Source organism: Eublepharis macularius, chromosome 1 (assembly GCF_028583425.1).
Source record: "Eublepharis macularius isolate TG4126 chromosome 1, MPM_Emac_v1.0, whole genome shotgun sequence".
Lineage (NCBI taxonomy): Eukaryota > Metazoa > Chordata > Lepidosauria > Squamata > Eublepharidae > Eublepharis > Eublepharis macularius.
The window spans coordinates 172,621,598-172,644,174 of NC_072790.1; the positions used below are offsets into that span (position 1 = coordinate 172,621,598).

General features: G+C 45.6%; 1 protein-coding gene across 1 annotated transcript in view; it reads right to left on the reverse strand.

Moving 5' to 3' along the window:
• The window catches only part of KCNK17 (potassium two pore domain channel subfamily K member 17), a 61,737-nt gene that overhangs the window by 33,386 nt on the left and 5,774 nt on the right, over positions 1-22,577 (reverse strand). Inside the window, exon 2 of the mRNA XM_054972302.1 lies at positions 8,409-8,711. Within this exon, the coding sequence (XP_054828277.1) occupies positions 8,409-8,711 (303 nt within the window). The remainder of the gene's footprint in view (positions 1-8,408; positions 8,712-22,577) is intronic.

The window sequence follows — 22,577 nt, forward strand, 5'->3', positions numbered from 1 at the left end:
AAAAACGAAAGCACAATTTTTTAAAAAAAGTCTGACTTCCGTCTTTGCCATTGTTCCCTCTTGTCTTCCCAAGCCCTGTGTCTCACTTTAAAACTGTATGTTTTTGGTACAGAGTTCTTTATAGGTAACAAAAGCTGCAATCCTAAGCACACTTATGAGGATGCAAGTCCTATTAAATTTAAAAGATTTACTTTTGAGTATATATACTTAGGATTGCACTGACAGTGACCTGCATTGTAAATCTAAAGTGACCTTTCTGTTAGATGGGCTACAAATCCAAATACCAATGAATAAGCAAGCAGTGTGCAACTGAGGTGCAAATAATATATTTGCTATATGCAGCGAAGAATAGCAACACAACAAAATTCTACACCAGTAATATCTTAACGTCCAATAAGATTTTCCAGAGCAAAAGCTTTCTTAAGTCAAAGCTCACAATGGCCGATTCCAGATGGGCACAAATAAAGCGAGTGCTTTCGCTTTTCCAGCAACCTCACTCGTAAAAACCTGTAATGTCCCGTCCCTGCTTACCTCCGGTTCATGGCGCTGTGTTGCGCTCCAGAAGCGGACGGTGTGAACGCCGTATTGCGGGTTTGCACACTTCTAGACGCTTCGTCGCCGTGGAGAGGCCCTCCCCTTTCCCTCCTTTCTTTGCCGGCCAGCCGGCAACAATATTCCCTTAAATTTTTTTTAAAACCGGGCGCCATTTGTGCAGTTGCACATTTGCGCACATCGAACTGCGCAAAAGCGCACAAATGCACAAATGCACAAATGCACAAAAGTTGACGCTGCGTATTCGCATACCTGCACATTTGCGCATTTGCGCATTTGCGCAAAACACGTAAAAAATTTTTTTAAAAAAAACTGAAATGCGAACCAATGAAGGCCCCCGACGTCAACTGTGATGGAAGGATGGGAGGAAACAACCAATCCCGGGTACCTCAGTTGGCCATGCGAACATCCGGAAGCGGGATGGCACGGCACGCTGCGAGACAAAGCGGATGGAGATGAAAGTGAACGTGTGGCCGGTAAGCGATTATTTCCGCAGAAAAACTGCAATTTCTGGCCATCTGGAATCGGCCTATGTCAGACAGTAGCATCAGCCACTCAAAATTATTATTACACAGCTGTAGAAATTAGAGAGGAGAGACAATATATATGTGGCACACAGGCTTTTTGCTACTGCTGCCTGGCATTCTGTAGTCCTTTGACTATGCACTGAGAGAAACTTGACTTCTCCCCAGATACATATATTAAAGTATGCTGGGTGAGACTTTGCTTGTCAGAGTTCTCACTGCTGAACAGCTATAATGGCTCCTTTGAGAGCAGGAGTTGTGTGATGCCTGTGCTCAAGGAGTCAGTGATCAGACCTGTTTTGAAAAAGCCCTCCCTGAGCCCTACTATATTGGAAAACTTCCAGTCAGTCTCCATTCAATCTGGCTTCAGGCCAGGATTTGGATTGAGACTGCCTGGTTGCCTTAATTGATGACCTCCACCAAAAACTAGACAGGGGGAATATAGCCCTGCTAGTCCTGCTGCATGTCTCAGTGGTCTTCAATATAATTGACCATGTATCCTATTGCTATTATCTGAGCACTGGGACTAAGGGGCACCATGTTATGTGGTTTGAGTCCTATCTGGCTGATTGGTCTCACAAGGTGGTGCTGGGCAATTCCTGCTCTGCCCCCTGCCCATTGGCTATCGAGTCCCACAGGGCTCATTTTTATCCCCCATGCTATTTAATATTTACTTGAAGCTACTGAGAAAGGTCATCAGGAGGTTTGGGCTGCGACATCACCAATATGCAAATGAAAGCCAGTTCTACTTTTTTTTCCGTCTAATTCCAAGGATGCTGCTGATAATCTGAACTGGTGCTTGGGGCCAGTAATGAGCTGGTTGAGAGTGAAGAATCTGAAGCTTAATCTTAACAAGACAGAGGTTCTCTGGGTTAGCAGAAAGGCTGACCAGCAACGTAAGATCTATCTTGGACAGGGTGACACTTGCCTTGAAAATCCAGGTTTGCATCTTAGGAGTGCTGCTTGACACAGCAGTCATCTTAGAATGTCAGGTGGCTGTACTGGCTTGGATTGGATTTGCCCAGCTTCAGTGGGTGCACCAGCTGCATCCATTCCTGGCCCAATAAGATCTTGCCACAGTGATTAATGTCTTCGTTACATCTACTTGGGGCTACCCTTGAAGTGCATTCAGAATCTGCAGCTAGTGCAGAATGCTGTGGATAGACTGCTGGTTAGGGCCAGCTATCAGGAGCATGTGACCCCAATATTACATTGCTCCTGAGCACAATTCAAGGGCCTTTAAAGCATGTGTTTTCCCTTATGCTTCTGCCCAGGAATTAAGATTACAGGGACTGTCACATTAGCTAAAGAAGCTCACCTGTGGGGTTCACAGGGCCTTTTCAGTGGCAATCCCATGACTATGGAATAGCATACTCAGGACCCTCAGTGCGGGTGGAGGATCCCCTGCTCCCACCCTCCACCTCCTGCCACCACTCACCTGGCCAGTGGGGGGGGGGAGGTGGGGGAACAGGCCTCCCGGGTGCACTCCTGGGGGGGTGTCAACATCTCTTCCAGGAAGTGACATCATTGTGCAGGGCCTGGGACCACTTCCGCGCTTCTCAGAGGGCCAATTTGGGCCCCAAATAGAGGTATGTTATAATTCTTGACCACATAAAGACTTCAGCATCAGTCAAATCTGAAATCAACTTTTCTTTTTAGACGATTCTGCCACTCTAGAGTGGATTATCAAGTGGATTATCAAGTGGATTTTGGTTCTTGTTTTGAAGTTAGTTGTACTTTGCTCTCTTAAGGTAGAAATATTTCTTAATTTCTTATTTGTACTGATAACTAGCAGTATATATATGGAGGCAAATATTAATCTTAAGACAACATTTCAGGTACATAGGTGAAACATAATAATAATTGCTTCTTATCAGAAGTACTGTGCAGAAGGAACACTGCTCTCTCACACTGATAATATGGAAATTAATCAAGCCCATGAGACTTGAAGGCATCCTGGTCTCATAGAAAAGCTGAAGAAGTGAAGAGGGGATGACGATTCCCACACCCTACTAAGCTCTGACACCCATTAATTAGATCACAGGGAGCTTCCTATAAGCTACTTATGTCTGAAAATGTAACATGGGGTGCTGGATACATATTTCTACCTCAAATAAAAGCACACGCATACATTTCCTCATAACTACCTATGCATAGTAAACTCTTCTATACTGTCCTTTGATAGCATATTGACTGCAATGTTCTGATATCATTAAACACATGAAAGCACATATCACCATTCTCTTTCTCTCTCTCATGCGTGCACATTCTTATGACAACATTTATTAGTTTAACTTTTGGATTTTGATTCTTGCAGTGCCATGGAAAGATACTTGAGTGACCAATCTAGGTGATTCTCCCACACATTCTTCAGTTCTCCCCTCCCTCAGACACATGGTTTGGTGGTAGCAGTGGTTAAAGCTAATGCCATCTCCCAAGTTGCAATGGCTTTTGATTTTTGAGAATTCAAGGGCAGAAAGATGTATTGAAAGTACATTTTCTGCCACAGCGGTACGGCAACCTACTTGCCAACTTCTTTCACACATGCAACTGATTTTTTTTCTTATTTATATCCTGCCTTTCTCTCCAATGGGGATGCAGAGCAGTTGGCATTTCCCCCCTCTATTTTCTCCTAATAACGCTATGAAGTAGGTTAGGCAGTGTGTGTATATGTGTGTGTCTGGCCCAAGGTCCCCCAGCAAGCTTCCATGGCAGAGTGGGAATTTGAACCTGGGATGAAATCAAAGATAATATGCAAGCCCCTCTGAAGGGTGCCACCTAGACACATTATTTAAGAAAATCAGAGCTCTTGTGGAAAAAAGAAGAGCTATCATTAACAAGAAGCCAATATTCTTCTGGATAAACCTAATTATGCTGTAATTACATGCTTACATGTAATTACATGTAAGTACATTCACTGAAACATGGCACAAGAAGAAGATGAAGAAGCCAGGTTGTTATGTTATGGACTCAGGAAAGAAGTCAATACAGTGGGGCTAAGCAGCCTACAAACACAAAGGACTGCATAAAAATGTGTCATGACATGGAGGGGTACAGCTAACCAAGGTATTTGGGTGGGGGGACATGAACTGATGTCATGTGGTTTTATTTTTATGTGTAGAACAGATGTCAAGCAGCAGAGGGTAGATATCCTGTAAGTGCTATTCTGAAACCAAAGCACTGTCCCTTTAAAATCTTTATCCCATGGAATGAAATTTGGAGTTCTTTTACTTGCTCTTCTTGGTCCCAAGCTCCAGAGATTTATTATCATGTTCTGAATGTATAAGGGTTCAGTTCCTGATGCCACCAAGTAAAAGATCTCGAACAGAAGAATTTGAGAAGACCTATGCCTGAGATCCAATTAAATCACCTGAGATTTCTACACAGGTGATTTAAGCCAGGCTTGATACTGTTTGGAAGCTTATTTTTTCCAACTACTTGCCCACAGCATTGTGGTACATTCTTGCATCTCCTAGGGTTCCCACAGCTTTTTCCCAATCTTTCCCAAACTTTTTGCTGTGAAGTTTTGGGAAAGTTTACAGCAAAGCCTGGATGGCTGCTGTTTGGGTGGAACAATTCAGATTTTCCCACTTCCACCCACACAGCACCTATTTTCACGGTCCCTGCAGTGGCCATTTCATCCACCAGTCACCAAGAGGCTTTAAATAAGTCTCTAACCTCTATCATTGTGGAAATACAAGGGGAAATGCACATTTTGCAATGAAAGGAACTAGACTTACATTTTCAAAATGAAACTGGGAACTCAAAGAACCTGATACACAGATTGTTATAAAATTATGATAATAAATTGCTGATTTTTTAAAAAACAGAAAAGCACTGGTGGCATGGGGGGTGGGGCAGGGTACCAGTCCTCAAGTGGAAAACACCCCAGTCAGGCGAAACAGTACAGGCTTAGAGGCATCATTGGTCGAATATTGTATACAAGAGCATTTATACAGGGAACTGTGAGATGCCCAAGCTTTAATGGAAAGCTTTATCTTTAAACTTTCAACGGGAATTGATTCAGTAGCAGAACTGATATTTTGCATGTATAAAAACTCTACTTCATAGAGTGGTAGTGTGCTAGAGCTGGAAGAGTCTTGAAGGTCATCTAGTCCAACCCCCTGGCTTACTACAGGAATATCCACCTACTGTATCTGGCATTTCTAGTTTCAGGCCCTCAGGTAAAAGAACTGGGGGAAACTTCTATGGAGGATCCTTGGGAGCAGCTGACTGCATTTGGCTAGATGGTTTTGATTTGACTCATATAATGCTTCTTCCTTTTTTCTTTTTCTTTTTTGACTTTTGCTTGTACATGTGACATCTTGACTGTTCAAAATAGATATTCAGGATCAACTGTTTCCTGCCTCAACTGTTTACATTTCCTCATCTGTACATTTAAGTCTATCTGCAGATAAATACAACTCTCCTCTTTTAAATGTCCCATATGCATATTCCATAGTGTAACAAACAACAGAACAGGTCTGACAAGCTAATCACTGATCAGGCTGCTCTTAAGAATCTTTCCACACAATCTTTTTTCTAATGCAATACATACACAGGTATTAACTCCATTTATTATTTTCTACCAAGGCAGTACCTCCATTATGACCATATGTAATTCTGTGAGTATGCAAGTGGAAAGTTTTGTTGCTATGTACCAGTTTACAAAAATGAGCAAACAACAGTACCCCTATCCCTTTCCAGCCAGACCATTTTCCTTTCTCCACAAATAAATATAGGCAGAGTTGATATTTTGCTGCAGTTTTAGAATTGGAACTTGGGGGAACATGTCGCAAAGGATATTGTTGGGATATACAATTGCCACTTGTTTATATAAGTACAGCAAAGAGACATTTTAAATAGCAACCTGAAGATAAGTAACTCATAGGATACTTCTAGAATCTTTCTGAGGTTGCCTGAGGTGGAGGAAACAACTGAACCACAGAACTGAAAGAAGCCATCAAGCCAAACATCAGTATCTGCTCTCCATCACTGAGCAAAATTACCTTCAACGTTAAGCCACAGAATGCCATAGGAATACAGCAGAAGCCAACAATTCTAGCAAAGTACTTGAATATTAGATAGCTCCAGATCACCCTAACCAGTGAGCCAATGCTATAGCTTTTGACATCTAATGAATCAGCAGTAAAATCACATTGGAAAAGGACTGTCAACTCTGTTTTATTGATTCACTAGCTATAACCCTTATCCTTCCTCATTGATTCACGCCAGTGTTTGTTATTGTCATGTACTGCATCATGCTTAAAACTCCACTTATGTTCCAAGTGTCATCTCTGTGTTTATTCTGTAAAGCCAGTGGAACACATTAGGTAGCATATCGATAATCAAAGAAGAACATTCAATTCAGGAGAACTGAGGTGAAACACGGAACATAACACCTTTATATCCCACTTTACTTTGGCTACTGAGCACAAAAGCTTCTTTTAATCTGAAGTGATCATTTAAAGAGATCCATGTTCATTTAACCTACTAATAGCTGGAAGAAACCAGGAAAAGTCTTATTTCCCAGTAAATATTCTAACCCTATAAGTACATGTACTCAGAAAACTCCCACTTACTCCTACTTAGCGAGCACAGAACTGCAGCCTAAGCTTTTCCGCCACTTGCACTGATACATCAGAAACTCTAAACTTGAGAATTATGACTGCAAATACCAAGACTAATTTTTTAAATTACATATATTTCCACTATAGTGGTCACTTCATTGCATGTGTTACACAATTGTGCTATGCCACAGGAGCCTTCTTTTGCAAGCAACAGACTAATAAGTCTACCAATTGGAATTTCTTTTTTTCCTCTCTGTTCTGCTCTTGACTTCTGCAGTCATGTAAGCCAGTGAACCACTGATCTCTATGACAAAAATCCAATTCCCGCAATTTATTGTCCTACAATTTATTGTGTCTGTCTTCCAGGATCCAATCAGGTCCTCTACCATTACTACACAATGCTGCAAGAAAATTATGCAGCATCAATATACTCAACTGTCCCTATCAAGAGCTTTGAGAATTAATGGGCCATGTTATGTCCCCTAATAATGGGAGAGATGGAGCAGAACTGGAAATGTTAATCCAGTCTCCACTGAACCCAATCAAGACACCAAACAAACACAACATACAGAAATAAGTCCCACTGTTACCTTACCGAGCTTACATCCACAGTTTTATGATCAGAATATTCATTAGTATGAAATGTATTTATATTTTTAATTAAAATATTTATATTCTGACTTTCCACCCCACAAGAAAGGGAGTCAAAGCAGCTCACAAAATGTATCATGAAAAAAAATTCAAAATAAGAACAAAATTTAACAGTTGAAAAGTTAGGCTGGGTATCACTACCACAAGATGAAACAGAGACTATCTTCAGTCTTGGCGGGGGCGGGGGGGCTGCTGTTTCATTTTAACTACAATCACTGTGGTCCACAATGTGTTTAAAGTCTTCTAGGCAAAAGTGCACACACAGGATTTCTGTAGAGTTGAGACATTTTTAATCTGCAACAGTCCACTAAGCAAAAGCTTATACTTCAATAAGTCCTTAAGGAGCCACAAGACTCCTTTTTGTTTTGACTGATCTGTGTTAAGTGAATCAGACCAAAGTCTAAAAAGTAAGAAGAATCTTGGGACACTTTAAAGACTAAGCGATTCATTACAGCATTAGCGTTCACAGACTAGAGTAAGAATCAAAGCAATCAGCAGGTGCTAGATGGACCATTAAGGAACTGGCTAGCATGCCTTGACCTGTCATTAGTAAACTTTGGAAATTATCTGACAATCCCAGATTTGATTCTCTTCCCAAACTGCTTCCTTGTTCCTGCCAGGAGATTCCCAGTAGCAGAATCCTTACTGTATTGGGTCTCTTCAGACTCTCTCTAAATGTCTGTGGTGCTCCTATTCCAAGCCTTAGGCTTGAACTATGTGCTAAGTGGGACAGGCTACCGTTCTTCCTTTGCCTCCCAAAGATGTTCTCTCTGATTTCCAGGTCTCAGCCCAGCCAGCCTAATAAAGTTCCAGACCAGCTAATTCCCCATGGGATTAATTCGTTCAAGTTAAGGACTCTTTAAGGGTTCAGCCGCAAATCCATTTTCACCCTTATGACACCGAGAGAAGAGTGAGAACGAAACTACAAGTTAGCACAACATTCGGAAAGGAGCGCGGGGAAGAGAAGTCATGGCAATAATGCAGCGCTGCAAACATCTCCCTACCTGACAGGATTCTCTAGCCCACCAACTCTCCCCGCCCTTTGCGAGATTCCATACCCCCCCCGCCCCCGCCGAAGAAATTATTCCTCTTGGGCTGGCCGGCCTAGTACCTCGGCGAGGCGCTCGAGGGCTTCCCCCTCGAGGCACGTGTGGTTCTCCAACAGCTGTTGCTTCTCTTGCAGCAACCGCAGCGCCGTGTCGCGCTCCACCGGCCCCTCCATGGCCCAGAACGCGGCGCTGCCCAGCAGCAGATAAACCAGGTAGGCGCAGAGCAGCAGGAGCGTGGTGGGAACGCGCCGGCTTCTCGCCTCCACAGCGGCTCCCGGCAGCGTCCTGCTGCTACAGCCTTCTCCTTTGCTGCTGCACATCTCCCAGCTTGTGCGGCCTGCGGGCAAACTTTCGGCGGCGCTGGGCTGCTTGAGAAGGCGGGGGAAAAGAAGGGGCTGTGAGGGCGGCACCGACTAACCTCTGGAGCGAGGGTGTTTCTTCCTTCAGAGAAAAGGCGAGCTACTCGTCCGCTTTGGTTGGGAGGAGTTAAGTGCAAGCATCACCTTTCTCTTTTCCAAAACGGAATAAAGAGGACTAGTCTTCCCAGCATTTTGAGCAGGCTGCAGGCAGGGAGGTTTAGTTTTGAGTCAGAGCCCAAGAGTATGTGAAGTAAGAGTGACAGAATGCAACTTAAAGCATCTTGATAATTCCAGAGCATTGTGTTAGCCACTTTAGTTTGTTGTAGCAAAAGTAAACGGGTCGACTCGAAGTAGCACCCTAAAGCCTACATTTTTGTCAAATCATTCTTCTACAAAGATTGAGAAGGTATACATAGGTCTTCTCTCTTCTGACAACAACCTTGTGAGGCAACCTGATTGAAAGTCAGCACAATCCTAAAGTGAGTTACACCCTTCTAACTCTGTTGCAGTCAATTCATTCCAAATGAACTTTGTTTTTAATGGGGATGTGAACTTGGGCTTCCCCATCAGAGTCCAATCCTTCTAACCACTTCATCATACTGACTCCATATTTAGCACACTTGTGCAAATACATAAGAACAATCCAACTATGCTCCAATACACTATGAAAAATAATATAAATATACAATGTTTATTTCCAGGAAGAACCAACTGCTTCTAGCAATGACACTATTGTGCAACTTTTGCCAGAAATTTAGAAAAGAGATTGATGTCTTTAGCTTATGATGGAACCTGATCCACCTACTGACACACTCCTCAGTTATTTAACCCAGTTGCTTTGGTACAACCCAACCCCATAACAACACTGGATGTTAAACAGAGCTGGTAACAAAAGCAAACCTCATTCTAAAGGTGTTTCTAGACCATGGCTCCTGGTTTACAGATTGGAAGTGCAGTATCTGCTCATAGAGGATTCTTTTTAATGATGCTTGTCCAGAATAGTCCTGTATATATGATGATATGGATGCTTTAGTCTGTACCTGTATTGGGCAGGCGGTTGAACTAGATGGTCTGTAAGGTCCTTTCCAACTCTATGATATGGGAGTTGTTCCTGGAGTCTGCAAAATGGAACCAGGGGAGAAAGAAAATTCAATTTCTTATCAGTATGATCTTTCATGCCCTGGCCCGGATAGCCCAAACAAGCCCAATTTTGTCAGGTCTCAAAAGCTAAGTAGGATCAGCCTTGGCTAATAATTAGATGGGAGACCTCTAAAGAAGACCAGGGTTGTTATACAGAGGCAGGCAATGGTAAACCATCTCTGTTCGTTTCTTGTCTTGAAAACCCCAGCAGGAGATGCCATATGCCAGCTATGACTTGATGGCACTTTCTTCCTTCACCACCATGGTCTTTCTTGGGGGACTTGAAGCAGACACTTTTGAACTTGGTACTCTGTAACAACCTGAACCATCTTACTGTCAATCTGACTTGAACAGATTCATATTTTCCCCTCTCTCTTTCAGTGTGATTTATCTGATAGGACGACTTTGGAATGCTGCCTATAAGGGAAGATATTGGGAGTATCTGTAGGAGGCTCAGTGTGTAGTGGTTAGAGGACTGTGGAGACTTGGGTTCAAATTCTCTCTTAGCACTGAAACTTGCAGAGTGATCTTGGCACAGTGTCAGACTAGGATCTGAAAGACACAGGTTCAAATTCCCACTCTGCCGTGGAAACTCACTGAGTGACCTTGGGCCTGTCACACTCTTGCAGCCTAACCTACCTCATAGGGCTATCGTGAGGATAAAATGGAGGAGAGGAAAAGCTGTTTTTAGTCTCCACTGGAGAGAAAGGTGGGGGTATAAATGAAATAAATAAATCTATCTCACAAGTTTGTCATGAAGATAAAATGGGTGGACAAGCATCATTATGCAGCCCTAGGATCCTTGGAAGAAGAACAGAATAAGGATATAATAGATGGGAGTAGCCGTGACATTCTAACTCTGACCTCTCCACTGTAGATGAATCAATGTGAATCAGAGAGAGATGTTCCTTGACACAGAAATGGCATAAGGAAACAGGGCTAGGCTTTGTATTTGTAGGTTGGGATTGTGTCACCCCTCAGTTTAAAAAATATCTCATAGCTGAAAACAGGTAGAAGGGAGAAAGGAAAGCCAGATGCTTTCTATGCCGCACCTAGCCTTGGGCTTTAGTCATGCAGTTGAGGACAGAAGTCTTTTTGCTAGAAGCTTACCCTTCCAGGTGTGTGTGGGGGGGGGGGGGAGAGACTTTGAGGACTAAAATGCCAGAAAGGTTTCTTTCAAGAACCTCTGGGAAAAGCCTCTCTGACCTGTACCTTTGATGTGCCCAGGGGTTGGGCAAAAGGAAAGAATAAAACCTCCTGGCACAGAAAGGAGGGTCTCTTTGGCTTATTTGAGGTGGAACCTGAAGGGCTCCTTGCAGGTGGCAGCCATTAATCATTGTGGAGGCTGGAGGCCTGAACCATGACAGTTCTCAGTAAGCTGGAACTTTCTAAGACAGAGAGCCTGCCTAAACAGAAGATCTAAGTTAGGCATGTACAAAGGGAAGGGAAGAGGAATTTCATTTTTATGCATTTCTTTTTGAGTTCCTTTGCTTGCTTTAGTGCTATGTTTAAAAATTGTGTGTGAACAGTTTTTTCTGATCTTTAATAAATGCTTTTTAAAATTCTTAAATGCTGGTAGCTGTTCTGTTTACCACATAGACTCCCACTGCATGACCACGTTACCTAAAATAGGTGACACGGAAAGGAAGTGGCCTGTTGGCAATTGGCTGATCCTCCAGCAGTGCACAAGTACAGTAAACAGTCCCTGTGGTAACCAGGTGCTGGGTAGCAGGAGACTGGGCACAAGGCAGGGGAGTTGGAAGAGTCCCTTGACTCTCTCCACAGGCAATTCCCACCCAGGCCAAGTGGTGGCAGCGAGTGCAGGAGAGAAGAAGCAAGAGTCCCTTTAATGGTGGTGCTGGGGGCACCATGTCAGTGGCCCATGCCAGGCAAAGACGTGGACTACCACTGAGGAACCCCAGAAAGCAAGAAGAGGACAGTGCTCATGGGTCAGGGGGGCTTTTCCATCATATGATGTGAAAGATCTCTACCTGAGACCTGGGAGAACCGCTGCCAGCCTGAGTAGACAGTACTGACCTTGCAGGACTGATGGTCTGATCCAGTTGAAGGCAGCTTTATATATGTGAAGGGCAAGAATCATTGTTGAGAATCATAATGTCAGAACAGGCAGGTCCATGTGTGTATCCCTGGAGGCAAGAAGTAGGTTGTAATTTCTAACTCCATCACTAGGGAATATCATCCTCCTTCAATACTTTTTCTGCCTCCCCAGTGACCGAACAGAGCTGAGAAAGCTCCACTTGAGTTCTTCCAGAGATATCTCTGATTGCAATCTTTTTCTTTATTTCATGTGTCTATGTTTTTCTCAACACTTTTTCTAGTTTTCTGTTTCCTTCTTTGTGCCTTCTTGGAATTTTTTCACATTTCACAGTGCCAGCCCATTGCTAATCTCCATGATGAGAGATGTTCTGGTAAAGTGATAGGGACTGTTAGCTATACTATTGTGTACTGTTTTTTGCTGTAATTATGCTCTTGGATAGTTTCTCCACGTTGTTTAATATGTCATGTCAATTTGCTTATATTTTGTTTCAGCTCTCTATTGGATTTCTTATTGTTTTCAAATCTAAATTGTATTGTTTATTGAATGTTCCACTTTGAACCTCAATGAGAAAGGTGGGAATATAAGTAACATAAATAAATAAGATACAGTTTTACAGGCAAGGTGATGCTGCAGCTTCAGTGGAAGAGAAATTGATAGATCATTTCTGCCATAGAGCAAAAGTGCCTACAAAATCATACAGCCAATCTTTTTGGAGTGGTGATGCTCTAGATGGGAGCTGGAGACTATGATTCACGATTCTTTCAGATTGGAATTAGAAGATGCTAAAGGTGTGTGTGTGCCACAACTTCAGCCCAGCAGCTTTCACCTGGGTGGAACAATTGGCTACTGCTGTTTTTTATCCTGTTCTGCAGTAAATTGAAGGGAAACCAATACTTCTAGCTATTTAACCCCCAGGGGGGGAGATTATTCTGTTTGTGTCTCTCAAGGAGTACAATATGTAATGAGGGAGATTACCAATAAGGATCTAGCAGAGGAATCCAGGGGCAGAAAGCACAATTCTCCAAATCTCTATAAAACCAGAACACTTTTTTTTAGGACCAACCAAATAATACATAACATTGTATGAACTTTTGAACTCTTCATCAGGCTGGATGTTATCATTATTTTACATGTTTTAAAAGAGAAAGGAAAATTCCTCAGGACATGATGGTGAGGAAATGGAATACCTGCTCCAGTATCCTGCTATGTGCCGTTTGGTTCATCCTAATAGGAGGTATTATGTGGGTTGTGTTCATTCTGTCTCTAGATTTTGCTTTGGGATTCTCACAGCTGCTAACAACTTCTTTCTAGTTCTCTATCCCCTCTGTCCTTCCAATGTTCTGAATAAGAGTCTCCCACTGCTGTGGACTTGCTAGATTAAACAGGCACAAGTTTCCCAACTGTCTTCTTGGAGGAGCTGGCCAACCAAGGGGTCTGGGAAAGGGTCTCATTCAGCCAAGCTGGGTTTTCTTAGGTCAGCTATGCTTAAAGTAGGGAAGAGGGATTTTCTCATTGAATCTGAGGATTTGGATCTTATTTGACTGGGAGGAGGGGGTCTCAGATGAGGAATTACCCTTGCAAGAACAACCAAGTATGTCTCATTATTATAACAATGAAAGTTTTAGAACTGCCTGATAAATACAGAAGAACTGAGTTCTTTGTGGAAGAGGTTAAATGGAAGTGGACATTCCATTTTCTGTACAGATTCCATGCTGGCCAAGCTAAGATAATGGCCATTACCACACGGCTTACCTTCCTTCGGAACGACCCGGAATGTGGTGCAAAAACCGTGGAAGATTGCATTTTCTTGCGTGAGAAAGCGCGATTTTCCGTGTTTTTTGCGCGATGTTCCAGGTCATTCCAAGGGAAGGTAAGCTGTGTGGAAACGGCCAATATATTCTTTCCTCAATGGAACAACTGAATTGATTCAGATTCCATTCGCTGCTGCTTCTGTAGTGCTGGGCTCATTTTCAGGTGCAGTTCTGAAAGACAGAGAAGATGGTAAAGGCTCTTTGATGAACTCCATGGTCCAAAAGAGTGAGCTAGCTCTACCTACAGCCCATCATGCCACAGCCTTGGCATTCACAGCTTTAGCCATGACATGTCTGATTGCAGAAACATCACTCATGAGTCAGAAAGATCATTAAGGACTTTCTAGTGGTAAGTAACAGAATATATACCCAGACTGGGAAGTTCAGATGCCAGTCTAGTATACACCATAAAGTTTTCAGCCAGAGCAATGGCATTTGCAGTCACACCTAGGGCTGTGCACTGAAAAAAGATTTGGGTTTCCCGCTTTGAGTTTACGGAAGCAGGAAAAAAATTTGGAAAAACCTGAATCCTGAAGCGGCTTGCTTCTTTGGCTTCAGGTATTTAAACTGCTTTGGGATTAATTAGGTAAGATTCAGCCATTGTTTCCAATGGGAAACACCATTCCCAGCTATCTGGGGGCCTGGGGGGCATTTTATTATATAATAATACCAAAGTTGCTGGGGACCCTCTCCTAATTCTCCTCTCATGGTCACCCAAATATCAGAAATATTAGACTTTGAGGGGCCATGTTATGCCTCCGCAAAGAAGGTGCCCCTATCCACCTCCAATCTCCATTATTCCCTATGGGGAAAACTAGGAGGCTTTCTAGGAGGCTGGGGATGATATTTTGCAAGCAAAATGCACCAATTTTTCAGGGGACTTATTCTTCTCTGTCCTATCAAAAACTCACAAGTTTCAGAAAGATTGGACTTTGGGGGGGCATGTTATGGCCCCCCAAAAGGTGCCCCATCCCCCTAAAGAGAAAAAAAATCCCTATGAATCTAGTGACTCTCCTACCAGTCTCCAGGTGCAGGTCCAGAAGTCAGCACAGCAAGTCCAGCAGTAAGTCCCAGGCAGACCAACCAAGTCACATCCCAGACCACAGAAAGAGAGGCAAGCTATCAGGAAGCAGGCACCAGTCTCGTGTCTCCAGGTCAGCGCAAAATGGATGCTGGCTAAAAGGCAAGCCTCCAATTTAAATCCCTGCAGCATTTCCAAACTATGTATACCTTCTCAACCTTTGTGGAGCAATGCTGAGGTTGATTCAGAAATGCCAAATCTTTCCAGATCAGGCCCGATTTGGGTCAACAACCTGAATCCAGAACCCAAAGCGCTCATCCCTAGTCACACCCCATCTCAATCTATGACTAAAAAACTGATCTGTAGGTTTGACATCCCGATCCAGTCTGATCTCTTCTCCATTCTTTGGAGACATTCTTAATTACTTACCTTTTGAGACTAAAGAAGAAGTCTATTCCTTCTTTGTTCAAAATAGAGAATAGACATTTGTAAAAAGAATGGATTTCCATTCTGTTGTTCTCCATTCTACCTATAGAAGATCACCCTGGCCTACAGACAAGACAAACTAAAACCAAATTCCCAATCTGTAACCACAGGCCATTTTTTCAGAGCAGCCCAGTGAGGCAAACACAGGCAGCAATTCCATTGACACCAAGGAGTTGTCAGTGGTACAGGGCAGATGTGCCTGTTTCAGTGGATGAAATTGTCAACCAACCACTTTGTGAAAAGCAAGATAACAAGAGGTTATGCTATAGAATCTTACAGTCTTCAACATGACAGGTTTCTGGTTTCTGCTGCATCTATGTACACAAGCAAAAAGAAACACCATAAAGCATCTGGATGTCAAAGTGACAGAACAAGTGCCATAACAGCAGAGGTTGTCAGCTTTGTATAAAACTTCTAAAATAATCTTTGAAAATATGGGATCCTAAATTTCCTTTTATTTTTTCTCTATTAAAGCAATTCCTTTTACCTTTCTTAAAATGTATAGTTTGAATGCTATTTGTTCCACTAACATTGTGAGGCTATTAGGCACGTTTTGTAGAAGTTGGTGGGTAGCTGAGTAAGTCTATCAACTAAAGGAGAAGAGCATGTCCTAGTAGCACAGAAGGAAATTGCAACCTATTTCTTTCTTCCATGGATGATGGGAAAGAGATTATCCGATTGTCAGGATTAGGGATGTGTGATATGGGTTCGGTATTTCTTTGAAAACATCAAATTTTACCTGATTCAATAAAATTTGGTATTCCTGAACTCAGAAGGGAATACTGAATCAGATTCAGTATTCCCAAATGCAAGTTTACCGAATTAATTTGAATTAATTTGGTAAACGTCAGTGATAGCAGCTGAGCTGTTCCTTTGCTAAGGAACAGCAAAGAAATACTGTTTCCTGCCTTTTTTCACAGATAGGAAGGGGAATGAAGCAGAAAGGAGAAGGGAGGAGGAAGGGAGGGAGGAGTGAGTGGCCAGTCCTTGCAGTGGCTTTCCTTCTCTGACCAATGGGATTTTCTAGAAGGAAAGTGCTTTTTTTAAAACTGCCCTGCAAGGAGTTAAATAGGCAGGCTTGCCTCAGATCAGCCTACATATTGTGTGCTCTGGCTGCCTGGAGAGATCTGAGACTGCTGGCTGTGGACTCTCTCTCTCTATGGTATGGCCTGGCCTGGTCAATTTTGGACTCAATGTGGACTGCGACTGGATCCTGCTGTCCAGTGCATTCCTTCCTGCTTCTGCCTGCTGAGACCTGCACCTGGAGGACTTCTGCTGCTGCCTGGTTTGAGAATCATAGGTAATAAGTACTGAGATTTCAGCTCATAGAAAGAACGTTACTGAGAACTAGGGGTGTGCAAGGCCAGAGAGATTCGGTATTCCTGTTTCGCTTATAACCAAAACAGCAAACCATTTAGGTAATCGTGGATACCAAAACAGCAAGCCTTTTCGGTATTTGCGATTCGGTAATCGTTTCGGTATTTTGGCTTGTTTCAGCTATTGATTTCAATGGGAAAACCCTTTCCCGGCTTTCCTGAAGCCTGGGGGAGGCATTTTTCCACCGAATCACGCCAAACTTGGTGGGGACCTTTGCCTAACTCCTCTCTAACTACCCCCCAAGTTTCAGAACGATTGGACTTTGGGGGGCCATGTTATGCCCCCCCAAACAAGATGCCCCATCCTCCTACACTTCCCATTGTTCTCTATGGGGAAAAACAAGTCCTCATCTTGCTAGGTGGCCTGGGGTGGCATTTTGCATGCAAAATGCCCCCAACCCTCAGGGGCCCTTCTCCCACCTGTCCTCCCACCCTCCACCAAGGCTCAGCCTGCTCCCACTTTGGGGGGCCATTTTATGGCCTCCCCAAGTAGTTGCACTTCAACACCCCTCCTTTTCTTCCTTTTTTCCTATGGGGAAAGAAAGGAGAGGCTTGTCTTGCTAGGGGTGGCATTTTGCATGCAAAATACCCCCAACCCTCAGGGGCCCTTCTCCCACGTGTCCTCCCACCCTCCACCAAGGCTCAGCCTGCTCCCACTTTGGGGGGCCATTTTATGGCCTCCCCAAGTAGGTGCTCTCAGACCCCAAAATCCACCCCCTACAGCCCCACACAGACCCAAATCCCCCCCAGCAGCCAAACACAGACCCAAATCCCCCCAGCAGCCCCTCACAGACCCAAATCCACCCCCAGCAGCCCCACACCCGCAAGAACCCCAGGAGCAGGCTGGCCAGCCATCCCCCATTGTTCCCTATGCTGGGAACTTTTAAACTCTCTTTCCCAGGGCAATTCTGCACAGCCCAGGGGTGCCACAATGGTGGACACACTCCTGAGTGCCAGCTTGTCCCTGTGAAAGAGCACCTGATACACAGATACCCTCCCCCTGATACCCCCACCACCTACAGAGATGGCTGGCCAGCCTGCCCCATTGTTCTCTATGATGGGAACCAACCTCACAACAAAGAATGAACCACGAACACACACTGAATCAAGTTTTAAAAAACTTATTTTCTCACTTTCAAAGTACAATTGGGCAAAGCATCATGGCACATCACACTAGCAGTCCCCCACACAAAAGAATAACACAATTCACTTCACATCAAAGAATCTCAAAAAAAAACTTTTGTAAACACATAATTTTTTGAACAGCTTTAGGTTACACAGTAGGAGGGCACAACAGGGCATGAAAAAAGCAGTCCACTAGACAAAATTAACACAACTAACTTCAAATCAGAGAATCACCAAAAACACAAGACCTTTCAAAAACACTTTATTTCTTGAACAGCTTTAATTTACACAGCAGTAGGGCACAATAGGGCACTTAAGCAGTTCACCACACAAAAGTAACACAACTCACTTCAGATCAGAGAATCACCAAAAACACAATTCCTGTCAAAAACACTTTATTTCTTGAACAGATTTAGGTTACACAGTAGTAGGGTACACCAAAGGGCATGCCAGCATTATCCTAGCCAAAAAATAACACAACTCACTTCACATCAAGTAAGCACAACACAATTCCTGAAAAAAACAACTTATTTGCTTAACCCCTCTAGATAACACATCCTCCATTTCAGAAAACAAGGACAGAATAACAAAAACCACACATACCCTTTTTTTTTTCAAAATCTCTTTATTTCTTGGCCCACGAGGCCATCTCCCATCCCTCCCAAACCAAACTCAATAGGGGGAAACCATTGCAACAAGGTCCAGCAGAACCATTGTCATTTCCTACAGCTATGCTTTCAGTTCAGCCACACAAAGCTGGACCGGGCACACAGTGGCATTTCCGGAGCACTGTTGCAGAGGTCCCCCCCTCCACCAGCTTCAGCATCTACCTGGAAACATCTGTGAGACATCATCATCAGCTGGTGCCCATCCCCAACTCTCCTCCAACTGTCCCCCAACCCCACCAAGCACACCCAACATTAACATTTCAACTTTTTTTTGTTTTTTTGTTTTTTTTAACATTTCAACTTTGAAAAAACATTTAAAACATTCAAAAACCATTTAACATTTTAACACTGAACATCAGCATCCCTACCTAAGCAGTCCCTATCTAACCTATTTCTCCCTCCAGCAGCAATCAACATTTCTGGGGCATGTCATTATATTTCAGAATAAATTTGGTACCACAGGGTATGTCACAGTATTGGGAGATGTTTTAAATTCCCTTGGGGGGGTTCAAATTGCAGGGTGGATTCCCTTTGCCACTGGTTCCTAACCACCCTCCTTCTGCTGGCCGGTTTTAACTTCCTCTAAGAGTTTTATGCAGGGGAGAGCGCGATTCCAAAGGACTGGATTCGCAGAGGATGCAGGCCACAAGGTGGGCTCACCTCAGTCACTCTGGAAGTCCAGTCCTGAGAAATCGAAGAGGTGAGAGTTGACCTTCAGGAAGGTCAACTGTTCAACTCTCCATGGGAGAAGGCGAGAGCGATGTGGGCTGACAATGTCGCCTGCATGAGAAAACACGCGCTCGCTCTCCACGCTCATCGGAGGGCGTGAGAGCAGCCACTGCGCCTTGAGGGAGAGGTCCGGCCAGACCGACTCCTTCTTGGCCCAGTAGCTGAGCAGATCGGTGGAGAGCGACTCACAGGGCTCCGCGAGGTAGTCCCTGACCATTGCCTCCGCCGAATCCTCTCTCACATGCCTCACGATCCCGGAGGGGCTGAGGGCCCACTGGAGCATCTCCATCTCCATCGGCACTCCAGTGGGGGCCGCGGGAGGAGCCTGCTCAGATGGGGTGTGAGAGGGACCCGCACGGCAGGGCCCCTCTCCCATCCCCTCTGTCGACAGGTGTCCCCTCGTGGCCTGCCTGCGCCTCACCCAAGTGCAGAGGCCGTCTTTGGCTTGGGTGAGGTTCCCGTCCCGCTCGGCGAAAGTGCCCTTAATGCACGGGTCGCACATGGTCGCCGACATGTACGACATGTTCTGTGTGAGAGGGGTTAGCCTGGCAGCTATGCCATGCTGCAGCCTTTTCACCAGCGCGCGCACTGCTGGAACGATGTCAGCACGAGGTGCGTCTGGGTCTGAAAAGGTGGCCAGATTCCTCCAGAGCATGTGTACCAGGGGAATGACCAGACCCAGGGTTGCCATGTCTGACGAGACCGCCACAGTGAAGTCCTTGAAGGGCTTCAGGACCTCCACTGTCTGGGTGATGGTGAGCCAATCTTCACGGCTGAACTCACCCACCTGACTCGCACCGCCGCTCTCGGAGAGCCACATGTGGAGTGCGGCCTGCTGCTCCACCAAGCACTCAAGCATGGCACAGGTGGAGTTCCAGTGAGTGCTGATGTCAGCGAACAGTACATGCTCCAGCACGCCTGTCCTGACCTGCTTCAGGCGCAGTTCGTGAGTGGCTGTCACGCTGCGCGAGAAGTGAATCGTGAGCCTCCGACATTTCTGGAGCAGTAACTGGAAGTCACGAGTCCAGGGATCACGGGGTTCCTTTGAGGAGCCCGCGCCAAGCGCATCTTTCACAACTAGGTGTAGCTTGTGGGCCACACAGTAAATGTGCTCTTGGCTCACTAGTTGCACTGCTGCCCTCATGTTGCTGCCACCGTCCGTCACCATGCATCCCACGGTGGCAGGTCCCTGGCCTATCCACTCATCCAACTGTCTCCTTAGGGTGGCAGTGATGTTCTCTGCCGTGTACAACACATCGAGAACCTTGGCATGAAGCAAGGCCTTGCGGTAGCCAGCCTGGCGGTCTCCCATCTGTCCCTGGCTAGCTGCAGACACCACCCCCCACCCAGAACCTCCTCGGTTTCCCACCAGTGAGCAGTAAGCGACAGGTATGCTTGCTGCACACTTGGGCAGGTCCAGATGTCGGATGTGAAGTGCACAGTTCTCCCGGCAACCCGGGACAGCTGTGCCTTCACATGGTCCCTGGCAGCCCTGTAAAACGAGGGCACCACCGATCTGCTCAACGTTGTGCGAGCAGGGACGGTGTACCAGGGAAAGAAATCGCGGAGCAGCCCTGAGAAACCGAAGTCTTCAACTATGGAGAATGGTCTTCCATCCACAGCTACCATATTGACGATGTGGCACGTGAGGCGCTGGCTCGCCCTCTGGATCCCCTCTCTGGGCACACTAGGGCCCTGCTTACCAAGCATCTCCGGCAGAGAGGCTTGGCGTCCCTGTCCTACAGGAACCTTTGGGGGGAGAGCACCAGAGGAGCCTGCCTCCTTCTGGCTAGCTGGCAGCCGAGTGGTGCCACTTGAACTCTCCCCCCGAAGAAGCACCGCCTGGTGGTGCCTCTTCATGTGGGTCCTCATCCCAGACGTGGAGAGATGGTTCACATCTCTGCCACGGCTGATGCGCTGCCTACAATGTAGGCACTGGGCAACTCGGGGGTCCTCCGTTCTCTGGAAGTGATTCCAGAGTTCGGAGCTGAAGGGTTGCCCATGCTTCACAGAAGAAGCTCTCACAGGCCCACCCTGAGACACCTCCTGTGAGGTGCTCTGGCCGGACACACCATGTCCCACTCTCGGCCGGGCAGTTGGGGATGGATGAGGCTGAAGGGGCAGAGATGTGGGCTCTTCCACCACAGTCTCTTCCTCTTCCTCCTGTACCTCTCCTCCTGCACAGCCACGAGAGGCCTGCTGCTGGCCTCAGAGGAAACTGGGGTGGACCGCCCCACAGGGGGTCTCACGGGCAGTTCCTCCAATATCCTCCGGGTTCCTGGGGTGATCGTGAGGGATGGAAAAGTCACATGCCCCACGTCCATCCCAGGAGACACCACATGCTGCCCCTCCTCCAGCAGCTGGCTCGCAACCACTGGAGGAGGCGGAGCCTCAGCAGCAGGCCCCTACCCAGTGCCAGCCCCTGCCTGAGACACCTGGGTTGGGGATGGCCCTCCAGCAGCTGCCTCAGGAAAGAGAGCCCTGCGAGCCCTCTTCCTGTCACCAGAAGCCAGGCTGGTGAACGGCAGCAGCGCAAGGGAGGGCCTCCTCCGCTCAGATGGGGGGGGGGTTCCGCAGCAGTCCCCCTCTCCCTCCCCTCCTCCCGTCTAGATTTCTCTGTGGCCTTCCCCCCGGGGCCCCTCTCTGCTTTCCTTTCTGCCATACTTTCCCCTCGCAGAAGCTACTCTGACTATTCCATAATCGAGGGAAAACAAAGGTGAACTTTGTTTTCAAGACCTATCTACCTACTTCTAAATCTGTTCTTCTTGTGACTCTGTAACTTGTCTTGGAGATGGTCAATCTAATGTCTTTTTAAACAACCCTATTTATGTTGGGGGACCTGAGCCTGCCAAACAGCTGAATTCCTCCAGAATTGAGCTGGCCCTAAACCCCAATAATAAATGAAAGCCTTAGACACTAATAAGACTAGTATGCCCAGGCCAGCCTGGCTCCACCATGGGTGCCAGAGATGGGCAGTGGAACCCTAGTTATGGGGGCACTAATGGGAAGCCTATTAACAGCTATACCAATATGTATATATATATGAATAGAAATCAAATATAACCTAACTCTAACTACTGTTTGTCCTGCTGATCCCTATTTACTGTTTTAAACAAGCTACACTTGGTTCCCTATCGATTAAGTTGAGGGCAATTAGCCACTGAACGCCTACAAACTGGCCTACCTTCCTAAGACACTATTTAACAGGAAAAACTTTTCTGTGGTGTGTCTGTGTGGGGTGTGGATGCGGTGTTCTGAAAATGTACCTCCCCCCCTCCCAGGCAAGCAAAACCCCACCCCTATGCCACCCAAATGTAAACCCACAGACTCACTTACCAGTCCTGCAGTCCAGCGATGTTCAGGCAGACAGGCGTGCAGCAAGTCCTCTCCTCCTCGAGGCTGGGAACAGAAAGGTGGGATGTTAACAGAGATTCATAAACTGCACAACCCCCAAAAG